Here is a 20002-nt window from a genome sequence, read left to right on the forward strand (position 1 = left end):
CGGGCGGGGTTTCCAGGGCCCTATTTCAACGGTGCTTCCTTCGACAGTACCCCGCTAGATGATGGGGTTCGGCACGTCTGGGTCCCAGTACCCCACCGAGGGGCAGCATGATTTCGGGCGAGTTCCCTAACTCTTGTGGACTTTCTCCTATGGAACTGGGCAGAGTTGTGCACCCATGTTTGCAGCTGCCATGTGGCGATCATTTGAGGGATACTGGTTGGGAAGGCATGAACTCCAGGAGGGTAGGGACACAGCCTAATGGGACCGCTGAGAACCAAGTACAGCTTAATTGTCGAGAGCCAGGGAGCCCGAGTTAGATCCAGGATGCTGCCACTTTGTGGGATGACCTTGGGCAGTTTACCCCAACCCCTGTGCTTCAGATTCCTCATGTAAAATGGGCTTAATAGGAACAGAGGCTCAGAAGAGTGCTTGGCACATCGTGCGTGCTGGATAAATGTTAGCTGTTGGGGCTGGGATGTAGAGCACTTGCCTAGCTTGTATTAGACCCTGGTTCTGTCCTCAGCACTGAGGGCGTGAGTTTGCTGTTGTTGCCATTCCTCCTTCTCCTCCTCCTCTTCCTATTTTTGCTTCAGTGCTGGGGATGAACCCAGGGCCTGGTGCATGCTAGGCAGACGCTTTACTGTTGACCTACGCTCCCAAACTGTGCCATTATTATATAAGTGACTTTGTCAAGAGCCCAAAAGAACTCTTTGGGATTGTGCTCACTTAATTGTTTTTTTTTTTTTTTTTTTTTTTTTTTTTTTTTTTTCTCCGGTACTGGGAACCGAACTCACGACCTTTCGCTTGCCAGGCAGGCGCTTTGCCACTGAGCTAAATCCCCAGCCCCCCTTAATTGGTTTTAATAATTGTCCACCTTTGGGGAGGGAGAGACTGAATTTCTCACTGCTTCCCACGCTTTCTTGATTCTGGCTCCTTAGGTCAAACTTACCCTTTCTACTCCCCATCTAGTTCCATCTTTCTGAGTCTTTTTTTCTTTTTCTTACTTTCTTCCTTATTCCTTTCTTTCCTTCACAAACTTTGTGAAAGGCCTTTATCCCTCCCCTCCCCATTCTTTTTTTTTGTCTTGAGACAGGGTCTCACTATGCAGTTCAGGCTGGCCTTGAGCTCACTTTGTAGCCCAGGCTGGTCTCAAACTCGAAAGGCTCCTCCTGCCTCAGCCTCTTGAGTGCTGGGATTGCAGGCCTGCACCACCATGACCAGCTTTTTTTTTTTTCCGCCTACCCCCATTCTTAAAAGTTGATCTTGGCTCCAGCTCAGTGTCCTCTCCCGGGAGATTGGACTTAAGGAAGGAAGTGTCTCCACGAGGGTGTCCCCTGGACACCCTCTGCCTAGGCTGCCCGCTCAGGATTGGATGTACATTTGTGTCTCTGGGGCCTGCTGAATTTCCAGAGAGAGGAGCCCAGGTGTCTGGGGCCCAGGGGAGGAGGCGGTGGGATGGGCCTGGTGCTCCCTGGGGGAGCTTTGCTCCCTGGGTGGTGTGTGTGTTTCCTGCTGCTGGGGCTCACTTGGGAGCCAGGAATAGCCCTGCTGCCAGAGAAGGCTGGATCTGGGATTGAGATAAGCAAGAGGCTAAATTGTTATTTCCAACTTTTCCACTAGTAGTTGGAGGATTTTCTAGGAGTTTGGGTTAGGATAGGCACCTTGTTTGAGTCTGACATCACATAGCACAAGTGAGGGCAGAGCAGAGCCGTGGTGGGTGGAGGGAGAGCAGCGACATCAGGGACATCTCTCTCCTTTCTCTTGCCCTCTGTCCCCTCACACCACCACCAGGCATGGGGAGGATGGCTGCAGATGCTGCAGGTAGGCAATGTTCAGTGATGAAAAGCAGCATTGAAGACACCGCCCTTCACTCCTTTAACAGAAGTTAAGAGTAATGTGCCTGTATGAGCCAGACCCTGTGCCAGGCAATGGGATGACAGCTGGACAGGATAGGTAGCACACCTGCCTTCGAGAAGCTTCTTCCTATGGGGATGGTGGTGGTGGTAACCAAGGCGATAGCAATCTGCGATACTTGATGAGAAGGATGTTCAGATGTTATGCAGGGTGGTCGGACAGACTGAGGTGCAAGTTTTCCTGGATTGGAAGCAGTGGAGGCCGTTCTTGGTTTAGGACAGCTCGGCGCAGGTGGGAAGATGAGAAGGGAGCCAGCCCGACGCAGAGGGGAGAACAGAGATTCCTTGCAGGCAGAGAGGGGAACAGAGATTCCTTCCAGGCTGAGGGAACCGTAAATGTAAAACCCTGAGGCCAGAGCTGGGGCTGGAGGGCTGGAGGGCGAGAGACAGACGGGAGCCTGGTCCCTCAGGGTCTCTGGTCGCTGGGCACATGGAAGGAAGGGTTAGAAGCCTCAGGGCAGGAAATGATGAGTGAGGAAGGAAAGGTGGTGTTTTTGCTGTGGGCCCGGTGCTCTTTTCTGAATTTACTACTGTATGCGCCTATAAATTACCAAAAAAAAAAAAAAACACCCCAAAAATGTAGTTGACAGAGAACAGCATATAACCTGAAAGGTGTTTATAAAAAGAAGTGAAAAAAAAAAAAAAAAAAAACAAACCAATGTAAAACTAGACAGTATAAATGCCAATTTTGTAAAATTAATTATATGCATGCACATGCCCAGCGCACACGTTCGGAGAAGTTCAGAAGGATGTATCCAAATGTTAACTTGGGGTACTGGACATATAGATGATTTTTAGTTCTAGAAAGCCTCTGTTGGATTTTCCAGTCTTCTGCCATGGTCATGAGTTACTTTTATAAGTGAAAAAAATGTCAAAAAGAATCCTCTTTAGCTGCAAAGTAGAGAATAGCTTGAATGGAGAGGAAGATGTGGATTCTCCAGTAGGAGACAGGTCTTACCGACATTGCTGAGTATGTTACACTCTTGCCTAAGAAGGCTTTCCACCCTAACTTAGGCTTTCTGATGCCCTCTGTGAGGATCAGTACAGGTGAAGAGCCATTTCTAGCGTCAGCCTGCAGCCTTAGTGGCTCTTCCGGGTGGGAAGTGCCCCATCCTGGACATTTTGCTACTTGGACAATTAGCAAAGTCAGAGAAGCATATCATGCAATGAGAAGGATTAAGAACGAGGATAGATGTTCATCGAAGAACACCTCTGAGTCTCTGTGAAATGGGACAACAGCAGGAAGAATACCTGCCTCTTGGGAAGCTCGAAGTCGATCATGACCACAGTCCACAGATGGCCAGGGCTCTGAGGTGTGCTGCTGCCCGCAAGTGTTGGCTCGAGCTGGGCCTGGCTTTCCAAGGGATGTTGGTGTTCTTGCCCTTGACAGGCCGACATACCGGTCTGCTACGGTTTCCTCCTTGCTGGGAGTGCTTTGAGATGGTCTTTATTGGATACATCCCCGGGCCAGTCTTCAGGAAGCTGACACCACCGGAAAAAGCGGATTCAAAGGCAGCTGGACTCGCGTCCCCTCCCCCGCACATTCAGGGGTGAAGCTGTGTTTGAAAAGGGCTCTGTGCTGGGAGGGCCGGCCGGCGCACAGTAAATCGTGCTTTGAATGGGAGTTATTTTTGTGCTCAGTGTTTGCTTAAGAGGGCTCGCTCCTGCCTGAACTCGCTGCAGTCCTCACCCTTCGCTAGTCCTCTTCCTGGAACCCGGATGTTAGGCAGGGTGGCTTTCACAACGCTTGTCATCTCCCTGCCCCTAAGTCAGAAGGTGTACTGTGAATGCTGGTCCTTGTCTGGTGACCCCCATGTTGACTGTCCTACTTAAGAAGACTTGGTTAGGAGATTTGCTACAGGCCAGCTCAGCATGGCCACTTCTACCCTCTGCCTGCTCCTCAGACCAGGCATAGGGTCAGAAAAGCCTTGTTTCTTTCTTTCTTTCTTTTCTTTTTTTTTTTTTGTCTTTTTGAGACAGGGTCTCACTATGTAGTTCAAGCTGGCTTTGAGCTCACTTTGTAGTCCAGGCTGTTCTCAAACTTGCAACGATCCTCCTCCCTCAGCCTTCTGAACGCGTGTGCCACCATGCCTGGCAAGCCTTGTTTTTTAAAAAAATGTAAATCTTGTGTCTCAGCAGCAGCGATGTGGTAGTTTCTCCTGAGAAGGCCTGTTATCTGTACCATGGCCCTGGCCTGAAGAGGCGCAGAACACCCTGATCCAGAGCCATAGAGTGGTGAAGCTCTCTGCAGCCCCTTGACAGGGAGGGTTCTGCCTTCACCCACTTCGTCCACGGCACTGAGCCTTGAAGCCGCCTCTTGCTACTCTGGTCATATTCTTGGCTGGCCTCCTCCAGGACGTGCTACTTTAGGAAGACTCCTCTGCTTCGTGACCTTAAGACCCATGAGGTCTCCTGCCCACTCCTAGAAAGAGCAGACTGGTATTGTCAGGGAGGATCTGCATGCCCAGAGATGGGAGAGCAGCAGGGGTTAGACCTAGAGGAGGTGAGGGCGGAGAAGTGGCTGGATTTCCCGAGCCTTGGCCGAAGGTCATTTCCAGTGAACCTGAGATCCAGGCACAGCCCAGGTTGTGCCACGTGGTCCTGGACTCTCGAGTGCCAGGTGGGCACGTGCCCAGGCTGGGAGAGGAGCTGAGGTTTGGACTCCAGTGTTGAAGATTGCCACTGCGGGTGTTTTGTAGGGAGAGGTGCATGTGGAGTAGGAGAGGACAGGAAGGGAGAAGTAGCAGCCTTGTCCCTAACTGCTGCCTTTTTGCATAAGTAGCACTCAGTCCTCAGGCCCTTTTGGTCTCTGACAGCGGAAAGCCATCAAATCTGGAATTCAGTTCCTTGGATAGGAACAGCTTTTGGACTCCTCCCCCTCCACGCCTCCCCGTGCTCCCCCCAGTGGTGGCCTTAGCATTTAAATGGCCTTGGCACAAAGCCCCGCAAGCTGTCCCCGGGATTGGGGTGGGGGGAGGGGTATTAGTGTTACCCCCCCATGTTGTTCCCGTGTCTTTTGGGGACAGGCCCAAGGTAAGGTTTCAGTGTTTTGGCTGAAAGGAAGGAAGGAGGAGTAGGGGCCACTGCTGGGCAGCACCCACTGGCGCCCTCCCCCCGCCTCCGGGGTTTGGTCTGCAATCCCTGCTGGCCAGGTTCCCTGGGGGACCCGCCCCAGGAGACCAGACTACTCTCCTCCCCTCGACCTCACCTCCCAGTCTCCGCTCCCCCCAGAATGGAATGTGCAGCCTGTGGAACGGGTCCCAGGAGCCGCCTCTCCCCCAGGCTTTTCTGACTGGGCCCTGCGCCCTGGGGGTCCAGGTGTGATGGGGGAAGGAGTCACTGGCCCGCGGCTGTCTTGAGTCCAGGCTGGGGGCAGGCAGTGAGTTAGAGGCCAGGGCTCCAGCAGGCAGAGTGGCCGTGTCCCCAGGGCCAGCAGCTGCGGTGACCCAACAGAGGCTAGCATCCCTTGTTGACTTCTTTTTTTAAAATCATGGCTCGTATTTATTTTATTTTCATAGTTTCTGGAAGCAAAACGTCAGTGTGTGTTAACTTTTGTGATCAGAGTAAAAAGGATTTAAACTATATTTACAAGTACCCACAGTGAAACTGGAAGACAAGGATGTTTTTCCATAGATGACCAAAGGAGTCGGGCTCGACAGCAGCTCTAGGGGGCAGAAAGAGGGTCCCTGGCAGGAGGGGCGAGGAGCCGCTGGTGACTGGACTGATGCCCTCATCACGACACTCAAGGCCTCCAACCTTGGCCCTGGCACATACTTGGCTGCCCGGAGACGCCAGACGCCCGGAGAGGCCAGAGGGAGGGAGCCTTGGCTTGAGCTGCGCTCCCACGGGCTCAGAAGAAGAGCAGAGCAGAGGGCACAGGGCTGTCAGTGCCTTGTCCCAGCCCCGCTGGAGGCTAGAGTTCCCCGCCCCTCTCTAGGGAGCAGGCGGGGTGGGGTGGGGTGGGGTGGGGAGGGGAATGGAGGCCAGTGGGGAGGGCTGGAAGGCGGCTGGGCAGGTAAGGCAGGGCAGGTTGGGTGCGGTGTGGGACGGGCATAGGGCATGTTGAAAGCCCCCACCTTTTCGTCCACTTGCGGGGCTCCCCTTTTCTCAGCTGGAGAAGGTGTGTGTACGTGTGTGTGTGTGTGTGTGTGTGTGTGTGTGTGTGTTGGGCTCTGAACACCTAGGCAGCCTCCTCTTGGCTCCAGGCGGACGTGAGCACTGTGAAGAAGGAAGAGTAGAGGCTGAGAAAGAGCCAGAACAGAGCCCACATGGTGGCAGGTCCCTTTCTAGATCCCCTTCTTGTGCTTCACCCTCCAGAGCTCCTGTTCCCCAAGGAGATTGGGATTTTAATCTCAGTCTGCCCGGAGGGAGCAATTTGAGCGCCCCAGGGGGTAATCTCCCTCGTGTAGACTCACTTTCCACAATGGAACGCCCGCCCACACCATCCAGGACCCAGGTGTTATTGGGGAGCCTGGCCAGGGTGGGGAGCTGAGGAAGAGAGGCGGGTAGGAGACACCAGTGGTACGGCCACGTGGGGTTCCTTCGCTGGGACTGGCGGGGCAGGAGAGGGAGGCCTGTTCTCTTAGCTGGGGTGGAGGGCTCAGCCTCTACTAAGAATTTCCCTAGCCAGTAAATTCCCAGAGAGCAGAGCCAGGAAAGGGGTCAGAGGACAGGGTCCTGGGCCCTGTCTGCCTTCATGAGAGGCACGTAGCAGGAGGGCCTTCTCTGTGCTGTCCGAGGGGTGAACTTGACTGCTGTCTGCTGGAGAATTGTAATGAGCACTTTGTGAATGGGCTCTTAGAGTTGTGCAGGCCACAGTCCATACAACAGTCCATGATGGCCCTGTTGGAACTGGTTCAGAGCAAGCATCAGGGGCCGGTTTTTTTCAGAGTGAAAGTTCCCCTCCTAAGGTTTGCCCTCCCCTAGAACCCATGTTCTTCAGTGTGGCGCCCCCAAATGAGGAGTGATCGTGGCTATTTGTGTTACCCTTTTCTGGGCGCTGAATGACGTACAGCTGCGGGACCAGGATTGAAGGGCTTGTGTTCGACAGCTTATTTATGTGTTTACTTAGTTTTTCAAGACAGGGTCTCACTATGTAGCCGCGGCTGGCCTGGAGCTCACAGCAATCCCCCCTGCGTCAGCCAGCTGAGTGCTGGGATTACAGGCGTGTGCCACTGCACCCCATTTGGCAGTTTAGACGGGGGAGGGTCTGTGGAGGTGGATGAACAGTCACCAGTCTTGTGTTAAGTCAGGGTGTTGTCTGGCTAACTGGCCACAAGTGTAAGTGACCTCCTGCTTCCTGGCTCTAGGGTGGTTGGGTTTAGGAGCCCGCTGACGAGGCCGGCAAGACCGAGACGGGCAAACGAAGAAGCGGGTTCCTTTCTCAGCTCCCGGCAACCCCTCCCCACGCCCGGGTCCTGGGGCTATGTGTCCCTCACTCAGCCCACGGGTCGTCTTTGTGTTTGTGCCTTCCCTCCCATCATCAGAACTGCCCGCCCCTTGTCCCACGGAGGATCTCCGCTCTGTGGTCTCGAAGGAAGTAGCTGACGGGTCAGATTTAACCAGTTTACTTTCTTAGGCTGCTGGCAAATGAGCGGGTAGTTCCAGAAGCACATTCATCTCTTAGCCAGCCATGGGGCCTCATTAATCCAAAGGTGATTTACAGTGGGAACTCGGGGTGGGGGTAGAGTAGATGCCTGGGTCTGTGGGGTCCAGTCCGCTCACAGCGGACCCCATACCCTGCCCGCAGCCTTGCCCGGTGGAGGGCCAGGCCACGTGCCCCGTGCAGCTTTGAGAAGTGAGTACTTGAACCCATACTGAACAACTCGAAGGAAGAGGGGTGCAGGAGGCTCCCAGCTCCCCGTTAGCCAGGAGGAGAACAAGGCTGGGGGCAAAGAAGGACAAATGGATAGGACCCCCTCTCCCATCTCCCAGCTTCCACCTGTGTCTCTAAGGGCAGGGCAGGTCGCTCTGTCCCTCACCGGGGACCCTGGCACATCATGACTGTGGGGCAGGCAGGTGGTGGGGTTTGAAGACTAGGTGCCCGCATCCAGGCAGGAGCGGAGGCCTGGGTTTTGCTGTGCTCTCACATGCAGGGGGGTGGGGGCCACCTGTGGCGTGGCACTGCCGGTTCCAGCAGGGCTGGGGTGCGTCTCATGTATCTCTCCAGCTGCCAGGAGATTGGAACCCCAAACCTCTCCCAGGCAGCACAGTAGGGGGTTGGGTACGGGACTGCCTGGGCCAACTGCAAATTAGCCAGGCTGGCATGAAGTGCCTTCTCTGCCTCTCGCCTCTGGCCAGCCCTCCCTGTCCTCCTGAAAATCAACAAGTGTGTCAACAGCGTGGTGATTGTGCTTGGCCGGCGGCCTCCGGGGCTGCCAGGACCAGGCAGGTGCTGGCAGGGCCGCCCGAGCCCCACGCTGGGTGCAGGCCCGCCTGGCTGCCAGGGCTGCAGGGTAAACAAGGCCGCACACAGGGAGCAGGGGAGGGAGGCCAGGCCAGGCAGGAGGGAGAACAGGTGTCTCAGGAGCCCTGCAGACACAAAGGGCCTCTTGTCTCCTCCTCCTGGCCCCAGGGAGCAGCCTGCCCCTCCCTCCTCTCAGGCCCTGCCCAGAGCCTGGGGACAGGTCAGCCTGGGGTGCCCTCTTGGAGCTCCCACCCCAGCCGAATCTTGGCCTTGCTGGCGACGGAGTAGGACCAGTCAGGCTGCACTAGCTGCAGAAGCAGGACATCTGCTGCTGAGCAAGTCCACCAGCCCTCAGGCTTGGGGTCTCAGCTTCCTCGCTGTTTGTTCAGCTCCCCTGGGCACCCAGGCCAGAGAAGACACAGACGGGAGATGTGAAGAGTCCCAGGAGCTCTGGGAGGGAGAAAGTGCTGTCAGGAACGATGGGAGCAGAGGTGGGATGCATGGAGACCTTTTGGCCAACAGTAGCCAGGGTTTGGCCGCACCCTCCTCCCTCTTTATGTATTTATGAAACAAACCTGTACTGAGTGCTTTCCATGTGTCAGGTGGGCTGGGGTGGCAGTAGGGACTGATACAATACCAGCACAGACAAGTAGCCCTGGATCCAGGCTACCTGTGTTATCTTGGGTGAGGAGTTAACCTCTCTGAGTCCCAATTTCCCCATGTGTAAAACAGGGATGCCGGTAGATAGTAGGACCCGCCTTGTGCCCATGTGTGGTTGTGATGGTTGGGTCTGTGAAGAGATGTAGAGCAAGGCCAGGCATCTAGTAAGGGCCGTAGGAAAGATGCTTATTGATACACCTCCCTGTCCCTGAGAATTGGGGGCTCAAATCCACACAGAGCCTGGAGACCAGTGATGCCCCAAGTCTCAAGGATTTCCTGAAGGAATACTAACCCTTCTAGGATTGTTACAAAGAGATTTGTAAAGGAGGGGGACATTTAAGGTGGGTTTTGTGCAAGGTGCAGGAGTTTGCTGCTCAGGAATGTAGAAAGGGCCTTCCAGGCAGGAGCACTGAGTGAGCCAGAGCCCGGAGGTGTGAACAAGCATGTGGATGACAGCAGCTGGAGGAGTGGCCTGGACCGCACTGCCTGGGAAGGAGTTTGGGTGCAGTCCCTGCTTTTGTCCTCAGCTGTTCCTGGTCAGGTGCAGTTGTGGTTGTCACTCAGTATCTTCCTCTGGCCTCCTCACTCTACTCCGTGATAAATAACTCCTCCTCACTTGCTCTGGAATAGTCCTCAGTTTATAGGGTGGCAGGATAGTTTGGTGAACATACCTTGGGCTGTTCCAGTGTTCCAGATTTGAAGCTTCTAGATTTTGAATCTTGATACTGGGCCATTACCTGATTTCTCAGAGCTGGATTTTCCTCATCCACAGGAGGGTAATGATATTTCCCTGTGGCAGGGTGCCCTGAAGATTGGAGGAAGCCAGGTGTGGTGGTGCATGCCTGATATCCTAGCTCTCTGGGAGGCTGAGGCAGGAGGATCACAATTTAGAGGCTAGCTGGGGCAACTTGGCAACTTTGTGAGACCCCATAAAAATAAAAAAATGAACAATGGCTGGGGATATAGCTTAGTGTAAAGGCCCTGGGTTTAATCTCCAGTTACGGGGGGAGTAAATAAATTAGAGGACCGGGCCAGCCGGGTGCAGAGCAGCTACACCCTGTGTGAGCAGGTCCTGGCACAGCCCGCCTGGGCCTCTGTCTCTAACAGCAACCAATGACCTGTGTCTCTCCTTGCATGGTTTCCAGAGGTGAGGGGCCAGGCTGCCCTGGATAGGTGGGTCAGGTCAGGAGGCCCTGGATCCCTGGCCTTGTGCAGAGGGCCTGCTGTACGCCTTCAGGGCCCCCTTCAGGGGGTACCTGACTGTAGCAGGCAGCCATGGGTTCAGGCTGGTTCCTGCGGCAGCTTCTGGGCTGCCTCTGATGGGCAGTAGGGCCCCGTCCTCCTCTCCCCCATGAGAAGCCCTTTGAAATCCTCTTGACTCCCCCCAGTGGCTGTGCTGTGGGTGCCAGGTGAGACTGAGGCCTCGTCCAGCCTCTGCTGCTCTCCGTATGTGTGCCCTCAAGTCCATCCCTCAGCCTCCAGGAACCTTGCCTCCCCCTCTGCAAGGTGCAAAGGACAAGTTGACCCCTTCCCAGGTCAGGGAAATGCTGGGAGCAGAGGAGGGTGGTGATACCACCCTGGCAGACTGCAGTTTCACAGCCTCTGTGTCGTGCTGAGCCCTGCCCTCCACAGTGTGAGGCCTCTTTCACTTTAGGGAGGGGGAAGAGCATCCTGCCGGCTTCCTTCCAGGTGGAGGGGAGGTTGCCATTCAGGGAGGTGGAGTTGTCCAGGTGGTGTAGGGCTTCCTTCATCCTCCTGGCCATGGAGGAGCGAGGCTGGTCCTTGTGGCATATCTGACCCTCGTGTGAGAACCCACTCCGATTTTGCTCCAGTGTCTCTTGGCCTCCTGCCCTGGCATCTTGCCATTGGTTTTGAGAAACTGGTGCTGGGAAGGGCTGGGAGCCCGGAGGGCTGTCTGGATCCCTCTGGGTCTTGTGCAGAGGGCAGTGCAGAGAGCCAGTCCCAAGGCCAGGTCTGGAAGGATGTTTGTTCGGCAGGAGCCACCCTCCTTGTCAGCGTGGCTGTGCGTGTGGACACGCTGCTTTCCCTTCTCCCCTGCAATTATGGCTCTCAGGTGGCTGTGAGGTACAGAGGCCTAGGAGAGGAGTTGGTATGAAGGGGGTGCTGGGAGGTAGGGCTGGGAACATTGCTCTGGGTTCCTGTGGTCAGGTGGCTTTGCAGGTACCCTGGAAACTAACTGCACAGGTAAGAGAGGGAGAGGAGGAGAAAGCAGTGGCCGCTTGGATTCCTCCTCCAGGAAGCATGTCCACGTTTACCTGCAGTTTGCATCTAAGCAATGCACTGGACACAATGTTAGAATCTACCTCCAGGCATTCAGGGATTTGTCATTTATCCATCTTTTTCCAAGATAACTGCTTCTGGCTTTCTGCTTGAGTCTGTGCCATTTTATTCCTGTCCCACTCACACCCTGTGACCTCTCTTAGGTGACTGGGAACAAAACGAGTCAAACGGGTTGTCCCTGGCATTGACCTGATCTCATCTCCCTGGGGCTAGCAGAGGACCGCACCAGCCACAGTGCTGATGCTGCTGTGCAGGAGCTCACAGCCCCAAGCCACCCTCCACCCTGGCCCTGCCCCCAGCAGCCACCTCTTCACCTGTGTCAGGGATCAGGCACCCTTAGGAGCTTGGCACTGAGCAGGTGCTCAGTGAAAGTGAGGATAAAGCCACATTAGAGATAGAGTGTTGGAACCCAAGACATACAAGGAGGAGCTGGGAGGGGGAAGGGACCCTCTGGGGTGCTGAGGGTGGGAGAAAGTGGTTTCCTTCCCAGTGACTGGCCTGAGGAGGCATTTCTTTCTCGCCCGGGCCTTGCAGGAATTAGTGTTGAGGATGAGGAAGACGGAAAGGAAGAGGCCCATTATTTTGTTTTTCAGATTGAGTTTGTTATTGGCAATTTATTACGTCCGGGTCTGCAGCCAAGCACATTCTGTTTTCTGGTGTGGGGGAAAGACACTTGGGGGGGTCAGGGCAAGAGCTGGACCGGAAGGAGGCCTGGGTCAATGGTTTTATGACTGATGATGTGGTATCTTGGCCCTGTCAGAGGACAGTTTAACAGCACCAGTTTGAGCCCAGCCCTGTGTAGGGAGGTACCTTCTGGGTGGCAGAGTACTCCCAAGGGGGACCCCAAATCTCCTGCAAGCAGGGTGAGCAGGCTCCAAACACACACACACACACACACACACACACACACACACACACACGCGTGCGCACGCACGCGCACGCTCCCCTGGCTGGCCATGGGCTTCAGATTTTTGTCTGTGAAACGGTGTTGGAGCCGTGAGGAAGACCACCTTGTAAGGCAAAGGAGGGCTCAGATGTACGGGAGAACCTGGAAGAGGGGGAGCGAGCAAGATGGCCACTCTTGTGGAAGGAACAGCGCATAAGCGAAACAGCCCCCTTGCAAACTGCTGAGCTGGTGGAATATCGATGGGTGGCTGCGAGATCCGGGGTGGCAGATAGAGTCTGCGGGTGCCTGGGCCGTGTGCGCAGGTTGTTGTGTAGGAGTCCCAGAAGAGCATGGAGAAGGCAGGGCCAGCACCTGAGGCTCCTCGTCCTCCTGGCTGGCCTCCGTCCCCACGCTTCCCAAGGCATGTCCCTGGCCCCCACCCCTGGAGGCAGGTCTCCTTCCTCCATCCACCCTTCACGTAAGTTGGTCTCCATCTTCCCTTCTTTTCCCCTCATTCTCCTCCCAACTGTTTGGCTTTGACTCTAAGTAGTCGCGTCACTCTGTCTTCAGGGGCTGGCATCCCCCAGGAGGCCATGATGCCAGAGTAGGGAACTCTGGCGGAGGGAACCCTCTCATGGTGAGGGATGGTGGTGCCTGGTCACCCAAGGAAGCACGGGTGCTCCGGGGAGAGTGAACCACCCAAATGGTGGTTTCTTGCAACCCGGCCACATACCTAAGCTTGGTGCCACCCAGATGCTGGAGGTCAGGTTCTCTGTGGGCTGAGAGGTCTGGTGGACTCTGGGAAGGTCAGTGCTGAGCTGAGAGGTCTGGTGGACTCTGGGAAGGTCAGTGCTGAGCTGAGAGGTCTGGTGGACTCTGGGAAGGTCAGTGCTGAGCTGAGAGGTCTGGTGGACTCTGGGAAGGTCAGTGCTGAGGACAGTGTGCTGGGCGGTCAGGGAGCAGGCATTAGTCAGTGAGCTGGAGTCTGGTTTCCAGCTGCGAATTTGGACTGTTATTTTATTTTCCCCCACATACCGCTGGTGGCCACTTTGCCCTGAGGCTGGTTGCTCTTCTCTTCTCTGGTTGACCGCCTATCCTTGGCTACCTCAAAGCTCTTGCTAGGGACTCATGGGAGTGGGGAATGGGGTGGACTCTAAGACTCAGTTCAATTAAGTGTGTGGAGCACAGTCCTGGGCCTCCAGTGGTGACCTCTGGGTCTGCTAAGATGGGCATCTGTAGAACACCCTTGGGCCCGTGCAGAGGGAGCAAGCACAACCGAGCTTCCAGCCCAGGAGCTGAGGAGGGTGTCTTGGTGGGGTGGGATGGGACAGAGTCCGCTTGGACTGCAACTAGGCGGAGACCACAGACCCTGCGGGAACCTTGGACACAGCCCCTGGAGCTGGGACCTTGTTGACAATGGGATGCCACAGAACTTTCAGAATGGGTGGCTCATTCATTCAGGCCGCAGTGCCTCTCACTGTCTGAAAAATACCCAACAGTACCCCGTTCTTTTCCATTCCATTCAGAGGCATTTTTGCTGCCTTTAAACAGTGCCGAACCGCCTGCTAACAGCCAGGTTAGTGGGCTCTGGGGTGCAGGGCCCTGGCCAGCAGCCTTGAAAGCCATATTGCTTTGTCCTCTCTGCCATGACCCACATTGCTCACGGCTTGAGTCACGGGGCCCAGGGAGACTGCGACCCTTTCCAGGGGAATCCAGCCTGTGCAGTTTGCTGGTGAATGGGCAAACTTCCATGGTTTAGCAGTGATCTCTAGATGTCTTTGTAAAAGGCAGCTGTTGGGTATATTTTTGAATGCGTGAGATCCCTGTAAGCTTTACCAGGTTCATTATATGAAAGGCACTGGGGCAGAGGAAGCGGACCGGGGCCTAAGAAGCCCTGCTCTGTCTGGCAACAAAGCCCCTTGGGTGGCCAGGCTTGGCGCTGAGAGGAGGCTGGCAGGGTTTGCATCCCCTGGCTCTCCTGAACTCTCTCGAAGCCTGGTTGTTCTACCTCCAAAGTGGGAAAAGTCATTCTTGCCAAGGAGGGTGGTGGGGTGCTAGGTGGGTGCGTGGTGAGGGAGGCTTGTCTTGGGGTGGGGATGGCACCGCTCTCCTGGGGGCGGCCCCTCTTCAGGGGGCCTCTGTAGGATCTGGGAAAGGAGAAAAAGACCTCTTTAGGGGGAGGTACGGTCCGACATTGTCATCTAGGACACCTCCCTCAGCCCCCACCCCACCCCCGTGTTCGTCCTTTGCTTGCCGCAAGCAGCTGCACTGTGCAACTCTGGCCAAGTTACTGAGCTTCTCTGCCTCTGCTTCCTTGCCATCAAAAGCTGCTGCTGTTTGTTCCATGGTTAGCGTCATTGCCATGACCATTTCCCCCAAAGCAACCAAGGAGAATGCTGCTATCCCAAGTGCCCAGCCCTCGGAGCAGGGCTGGCAGGCAGGGTGAGGATGGCTGGGGTGTGGACCCTGTCGTGCTAGTCCCAGGAAGTAGCCCAGAAAAAGGAAGGAGCTGTCATTTGCCAGCCGCAGGCAGGGCGTTGCCAGGTGTGACACGACAGAAATGACAGTCTGGCTCAGAGCACCCTGCCTTTCCTGTCCACCCTAAACTGGGGGCAGGAGGGGGACAGTTCTCACCAGGTAACCACTGAGTTTTGTAAAACTGACCGTATTCGTATGTAGTTGGGATTGCTTTGACCCGTGAAACTACCACATTTGTAAAAGCTATCTGCTAGGTTCTGTTTTAGAAATTCATAATAACAAACTAACCTTTGGACTTGGTGCTGGCACAGCTGCCTGCAGGAGGCTGGCAGGAAGTGGAGGCATGGTGGGTGTGTGGGCTGCCTTCCCCTACTGTGGGGCAGGTGAGCAGTGGGCAGAACTGACATGCAGCCCCCCAGGTGGAGAGGGTCACCGAGGCTGGAGGGGGCCGTGAGAAATAGCCTCTTCGCAGAGATCCTTGCACTGCGGCTTTGAACTTGGGGTCAGATAGATCTTGAGTTGGAGTCCACCAACGCCACTTAGGTTTAGTTTCCTCAGCTGTGAAATAGGTTTTGCTGCTGCGGAAAATACCTGGGAAGCACTCAGTTTGAGATTCTTCAGGTCCCACGAAGAGCATCTGTATGTGCTGCCCTGGGCTATCGCCTGAAGGTGGAAATCAAGGGCTTAGCAACACCTGTATTTCCACAACTTCAAAGGGCCAGATGCCCTCCTGCACCTGTAATTTTTATCTCTGGGAGAAGAAGTAATAATTCATACCCTGTGCAAATTGAAAAACTGAGACCTCTGAGAAGTTTGTCCCAGGCCCCACAGTGACTTAAAGGTCTCCAGATACCTCATATGTGCATGGGCTTTTTTTTTTTTGGTACCGGAAATTGATCTCAGGACCTTGCACTTGCCAGGCAGGCGTTTATACCACTGAGCTATATCCCCGGCCCTGCATAGATCTTTATAAACCGTCAAGGGCGCTAAATGTCTGGACACATTGAAATAGTTGTGCTGAGGCCCCTCATCATCTTGGGGAGGTGTGTGTGTCCTGACTCCCATTTTACAGATGGCAAAGCAGAGGCTCAGAGATTGGCCTAGGTTTGCACCCAGAGTTGGTGGCAGAGCTCAGCCCTTCTGCTCTCAGAATTCACTGGCCCTCAGAATTCTCAGCTGGCCCTTCCAGACCTCTGTGATAATCTATCCGAACAGGCAGGCCTGCTAGGGTGGACAGTCGAGAGTCGGAAGGGAGAGGGTTAAATTCTTCGTCCTTGCTGGCGGTTTTGTGCTGGGATCCTCCAGTGACCCTGTCACTGACCCCTTCTCCTGGGTCAAGGCTGAGGCTGTGGGGGTGGGGAAGTACACCATGAGCCTAGTGGCCCTGTGGGGACAGGGAGGGCCTGGGGAGTGAGGGCCGGCAGACTCGCTCCTCCCTCGTCCTTTCTGGACACAGATGAACAAAGACGCCAGTTGCCTTTCCAGTCTCTGTAGAAACCCCTCAGGGCCCTGGGCTAGGCTGCCACCAGCATGGCTGCGCTTGTCATCCTGTGTCGCCAAGAAAGCCCGGTGATGTCTCCCTGGTTAAGTGGGAACTAGGATTCTTTTTACCAGGAAAGCATCAAATGGAAAATCAGAAAACAGAAACATCAAATGGACCTTAGGGTTAGTAGGGCTTTGGGGCTAGCCACTTATTCTCCATGGAGGAGAAGCATGTTCCTAGTGGCCCGGAGAAGCCAGTGTCTGTGACCTCGTGGGTTATTCCCTGCGAACCAGGAAGACTGTCCAGGTCCTCCTCCTCCTCTCCCCAAGTGGCCTCCACCTTCCTCCCCCGCCGCTGCCCTCTGATAGCACAGGCCTGCTAGTGACCGTGTGCAGCCGGTAGAGCACTGTCTCCGTACGGGGAGGGCACCTGAGTGAACCAGACTGCAGCCCCGGGCTGTACAGCAGATCCAGCCAGGACTGCCTGAAAACTGGGCCTCTGCCTACTGCTGAAACCACTACCCTAGGAGAGACCTCTGAGGAAAGGATTTCCAGGAAAGCTGAGGGGCTGACTTTAGGGGAAAACTAAATCTTCCTGTATGCCTATCTCCCATCCGCCCCAGGTCCTTTGGACTCCCTCCTGAGGAATCCTGAACACACCTTGTCGCATTATTGCTCCTAGAGTGAGGGGAGACCCAGCTGGTGGGGCAGGTCTGGCCCCTGCTGGCCCTGGCCCTTTCGAGACACTTCAGTTAGTGACGTTAATCAGGGCCTTGTGCACAGGTCTCAGGCCTTTGGCCCTCCCGGGCCCCTCCCGGAAGGTGACCGTTGTGTGTGGCACCACCTTTATGGCCTCACCTCAGCCTGCCTGCAGATTAAAAGCACCGTGAAAGTGTTAATTATTATCAGTTTCTTGCTCTTTATTTTTAAAAATTGTATTAAAATGTATATAGTGTTACATTTACTGTCTTAATAATTTTAAAGTGTGCAGTCCAAGGGCATTTGGTACATTCACCCTGTTATGCAACCATCACCACCACCATCCACAGAACTTGTTTATTATTCCAGACTGAGACTCGTACCCATTAGCAGCTCTGTTCCTCCCTCCTCCCAAGCCCTGGTAACTCTACTCTCCTTTCTGTTTCTATGAATGTAATTATTCTAAGTACCTCATGTAAGTAGAAGCAGGCAGTATTTGTCTCTTATGACTGGTTTATTTCACTGAGCATATTTTCAAGGTTCATCCAAGTTGTAACATGTGTCAAGATTTGTTTCCTTTTAGCCATGTGCATGCCTGTAATCCCAGTAGTCTGGGAGGCTGAGGCAGGAGGGTTGTCTGTATGATTTAGTGAAACCCTGTTTCAAAAAAAAAAAAATAAAAAGGGTTGGTTATCTAGCGCAGTGTCAAGGCCCTGGGTTCAACTGCCAGTAAACCCCTCCAATTCCTTCCCATTTAAGGTTGATACTCTGTTGTAGGCCTGTGCCGCATTTGTCGATCCATTTTCTATTGATGACACTTAGGTTGGTTCTGTCTTTGGCTATCTTTGGCAATGAACATGGTTGTACAAATATCTCTTTGAGACCCTGCTTTCAGTTCTTTTGAGTATATACCTTGAATTGAGACTGCCGGATCATATGGTAATACTGTGTTTAATTTTCTGAGGAGCTGCTGTTTTCCACACCAGCAGTGTATTCTACATTCCTGCCAGCAATTCTGCACTTCCTCACCAATACCCACCCCCCCTTTTGTGATAACAATTTTAACGGTGTAAAGTAGAATCTCATTGTGGTTTTTCATCTTTGCTTGTTTGTTTGTTTGTTTTGAGACAGGATTTCACTATGCAGTTCAGGCTGGCCTTGAACTCACTTTGTAACCCAAGCTGGCCTCAAACTCAGCAATCCTCCTGCCTCAGCCACCCAAATTCTGGGATTACAGGCGTGCACCACCACGCCCAGCTCAGGTTCTTCATTTTATTAAGGGAACCTCAAAGCCTGAGAAACACAGAGACTTCCTCCCATTATTATAGAAGCAGGCTGGCCTGGGCCCAAGCTTCCTGGTCGTGGTCCTGGTCGTGGTCCTGGTCGTGGTCCTGGTCCTGGTCCTGGTCCTGGTCCTGGTCATTTCAGTCTCTGGTCATGGCCTCTACCCTCCATCTACAGCCTCTTTGCTGTTTTGTCCTCAGCCTATCTCGAGGAGGCTGGTGAGGTTCACTGACTGTCAGGCCCCACCCTACTGTCTGTCACAGCTGCAGGGTGGCTGAGGCCTGGCGGAAGTGCTGATGGGTGGGTAGCTGACTGCGGGAGTGACGGCTGTTTCAGCAAAGTGAGATTTAAGGAGTTAAACCATTTTAACCCTGGGGCATGGGGTAAAATAATTTACGGTAGAAGATGTACAAAAATAGCTTTCCAAAAAATTTTTAATAACATTTTATATATATATATGTAAAATACATATATATATATACACATGCACACACACACAATTTTTTTTGAGACAAGGTCTTACTATTTAGCCCAAGATGGCCTCAAATTCCTGGTAGTCCTCCTGCCTCAGTCTTCTGAATGCCTGGATTACAGGCATGCACCACCTTGCTCAGCTAATGTATATATTTTTTTAAGTGAGGGAAAAGCAACGCGATAAAAACTTACTTATGAGTTCAATGATGAAAAAGAAAACCATGCTCAGAAAAAAATAGGCCAAATGACCAGGGCCCACTGCCAGATTGAAATGAAGAGATTTTTTTATTTGTGTTCTGCATGTTACTCTTGGTTTTCTATCCCGAGCTCATAGTCCATTTATGGTCAGAAAAACATTGATAAGAAAATAAGAGCGCCTGCAGCCGTGCGTTGGACGTGTGTGTCACAAGCGCGCAGCTCTGCCGAAGCTGCTGAGGTGGGGATGCTTGAGGGTCGGAGCTCGCGGAGGTGTGGAAACCAGCCTATGGAGGAGCAGTCTGCAAACAAAGAAGCGGAGGGATAAAGGAGGTCGGGCTGGGCAGCCCTGCTCCTCCAGAACATGGCTCTCGGTGGTGGGGAAGGTGCGGCAGGTAGGCCCTGGCTTGGCATCCTCTACACTCCAGAGGGTGTGGGAAGGCCCTGTGGATCTCCCAGGAGTGAAGCCAGTACCCTGTACACCCAGGGCCTTTGCTCCAGTTTGCCTTCGCCTTCTCTCTGTCAACTGAGCCAGGACCAAGGGCCTGGCTCCCTTACCCTGGCGTCACGGAACAGCAGAGATGGGGCTCGGGATAAGTGGCTCAGGCTCCAGGAGAGGACTTGCTGTGGCCTTGGGGGCTCGGGCAAGTGAGAGCAGAACCACTCTCATCTCTGGGTGCAGTGTCTTGGTGTCCGCTCATTGGCTCTGACCATGGGCAATGTCCTGGGCCTGTTAAGCCTCCATCTTCATCAGTGAAACAGAGATAATTAGTAGTAACTCTTGCAGGGCTGGCAACAGAACTAATAGAGGTACAGCCCTATAAACGGCACTCAGGATATTGTGAGGGTGGTTCTTGTTGTCTGATTGAGAGGTGAATTCTGATGCTAGACTGCCTGGGCTCAAATCATGTCAGGGTCTCAGTTCTTCCATCTGTAAAATGGAAATAATGATACTGCCTACCCCAGATGACTACATGAAGATTGAACAAGTGAAGATAGTAAAAGTAATCCAAATAGTGCCTGCACTCGGTGCCCAATAAGATTTGGATATAATTGGGGTGGTCTTTAGCCATGCCCCCCCCACTCCACCCCCCGTGGCTCCACCAGTTGTCTGTGGCCAGCCAGCACCTGCCAGTCCATCTGATCATCCTGAGTCACTTGTGGCTGGCCAGGGCCCAGCACTTGTTAAAGAAGCCAAGTGTTGGCTGAGATGGACCTGCTTCA

General features: G+C 54.0%; 1 protein-coding gene across 3 annotated transcripts in view; it reads left to right on the forward strand.

Annotated features, from left to right (window-relative positions):
* The first annotated feature begins 5910 nt into the window (after positions 1–5910).
* Positions 5911–20002, forward strand: part of Sox13 (SRY (sex determining region Y)-box 13) — a 34757-nt gene continuing 20665 nt past the window's right edge. The window contains exon 1 of one of the 3 annotated variants that reach the window (XM_013522670.1): positions 5911–5928. Coding sequence is in view for 2 of the 3 variants with exons in the window: in XM_005375281.2 (XP_005375338.1) it covers positions 12517–12644 (128 nt within the window). In the remaining variant the exon portion in view is untranslated. Of the gene's footprint in view, positions 5929–12506; positions 12645–20002 lie in introns of those variants that run through there. The other 2 variants (XM_005375281.2, XM_005375280.2) reach the window with 2 other exon arrangements.

The sequence above is a fragment of the Chinchilla lanigera genome, unplaced genomic scaffold, assembly GCF_000276665.1.
Source record: "Chinchilla lanigera isolate Chin_1 unplaced genomic scaffold, ChiLan1.0 scaffold00005, whole genome shotgun sequence".
NCBI lineage: Eukaryota > Metazoa > Chordata > Mammalia > Rodentia > Chinchillidae > Chinchilla > Chinchilla lanigera.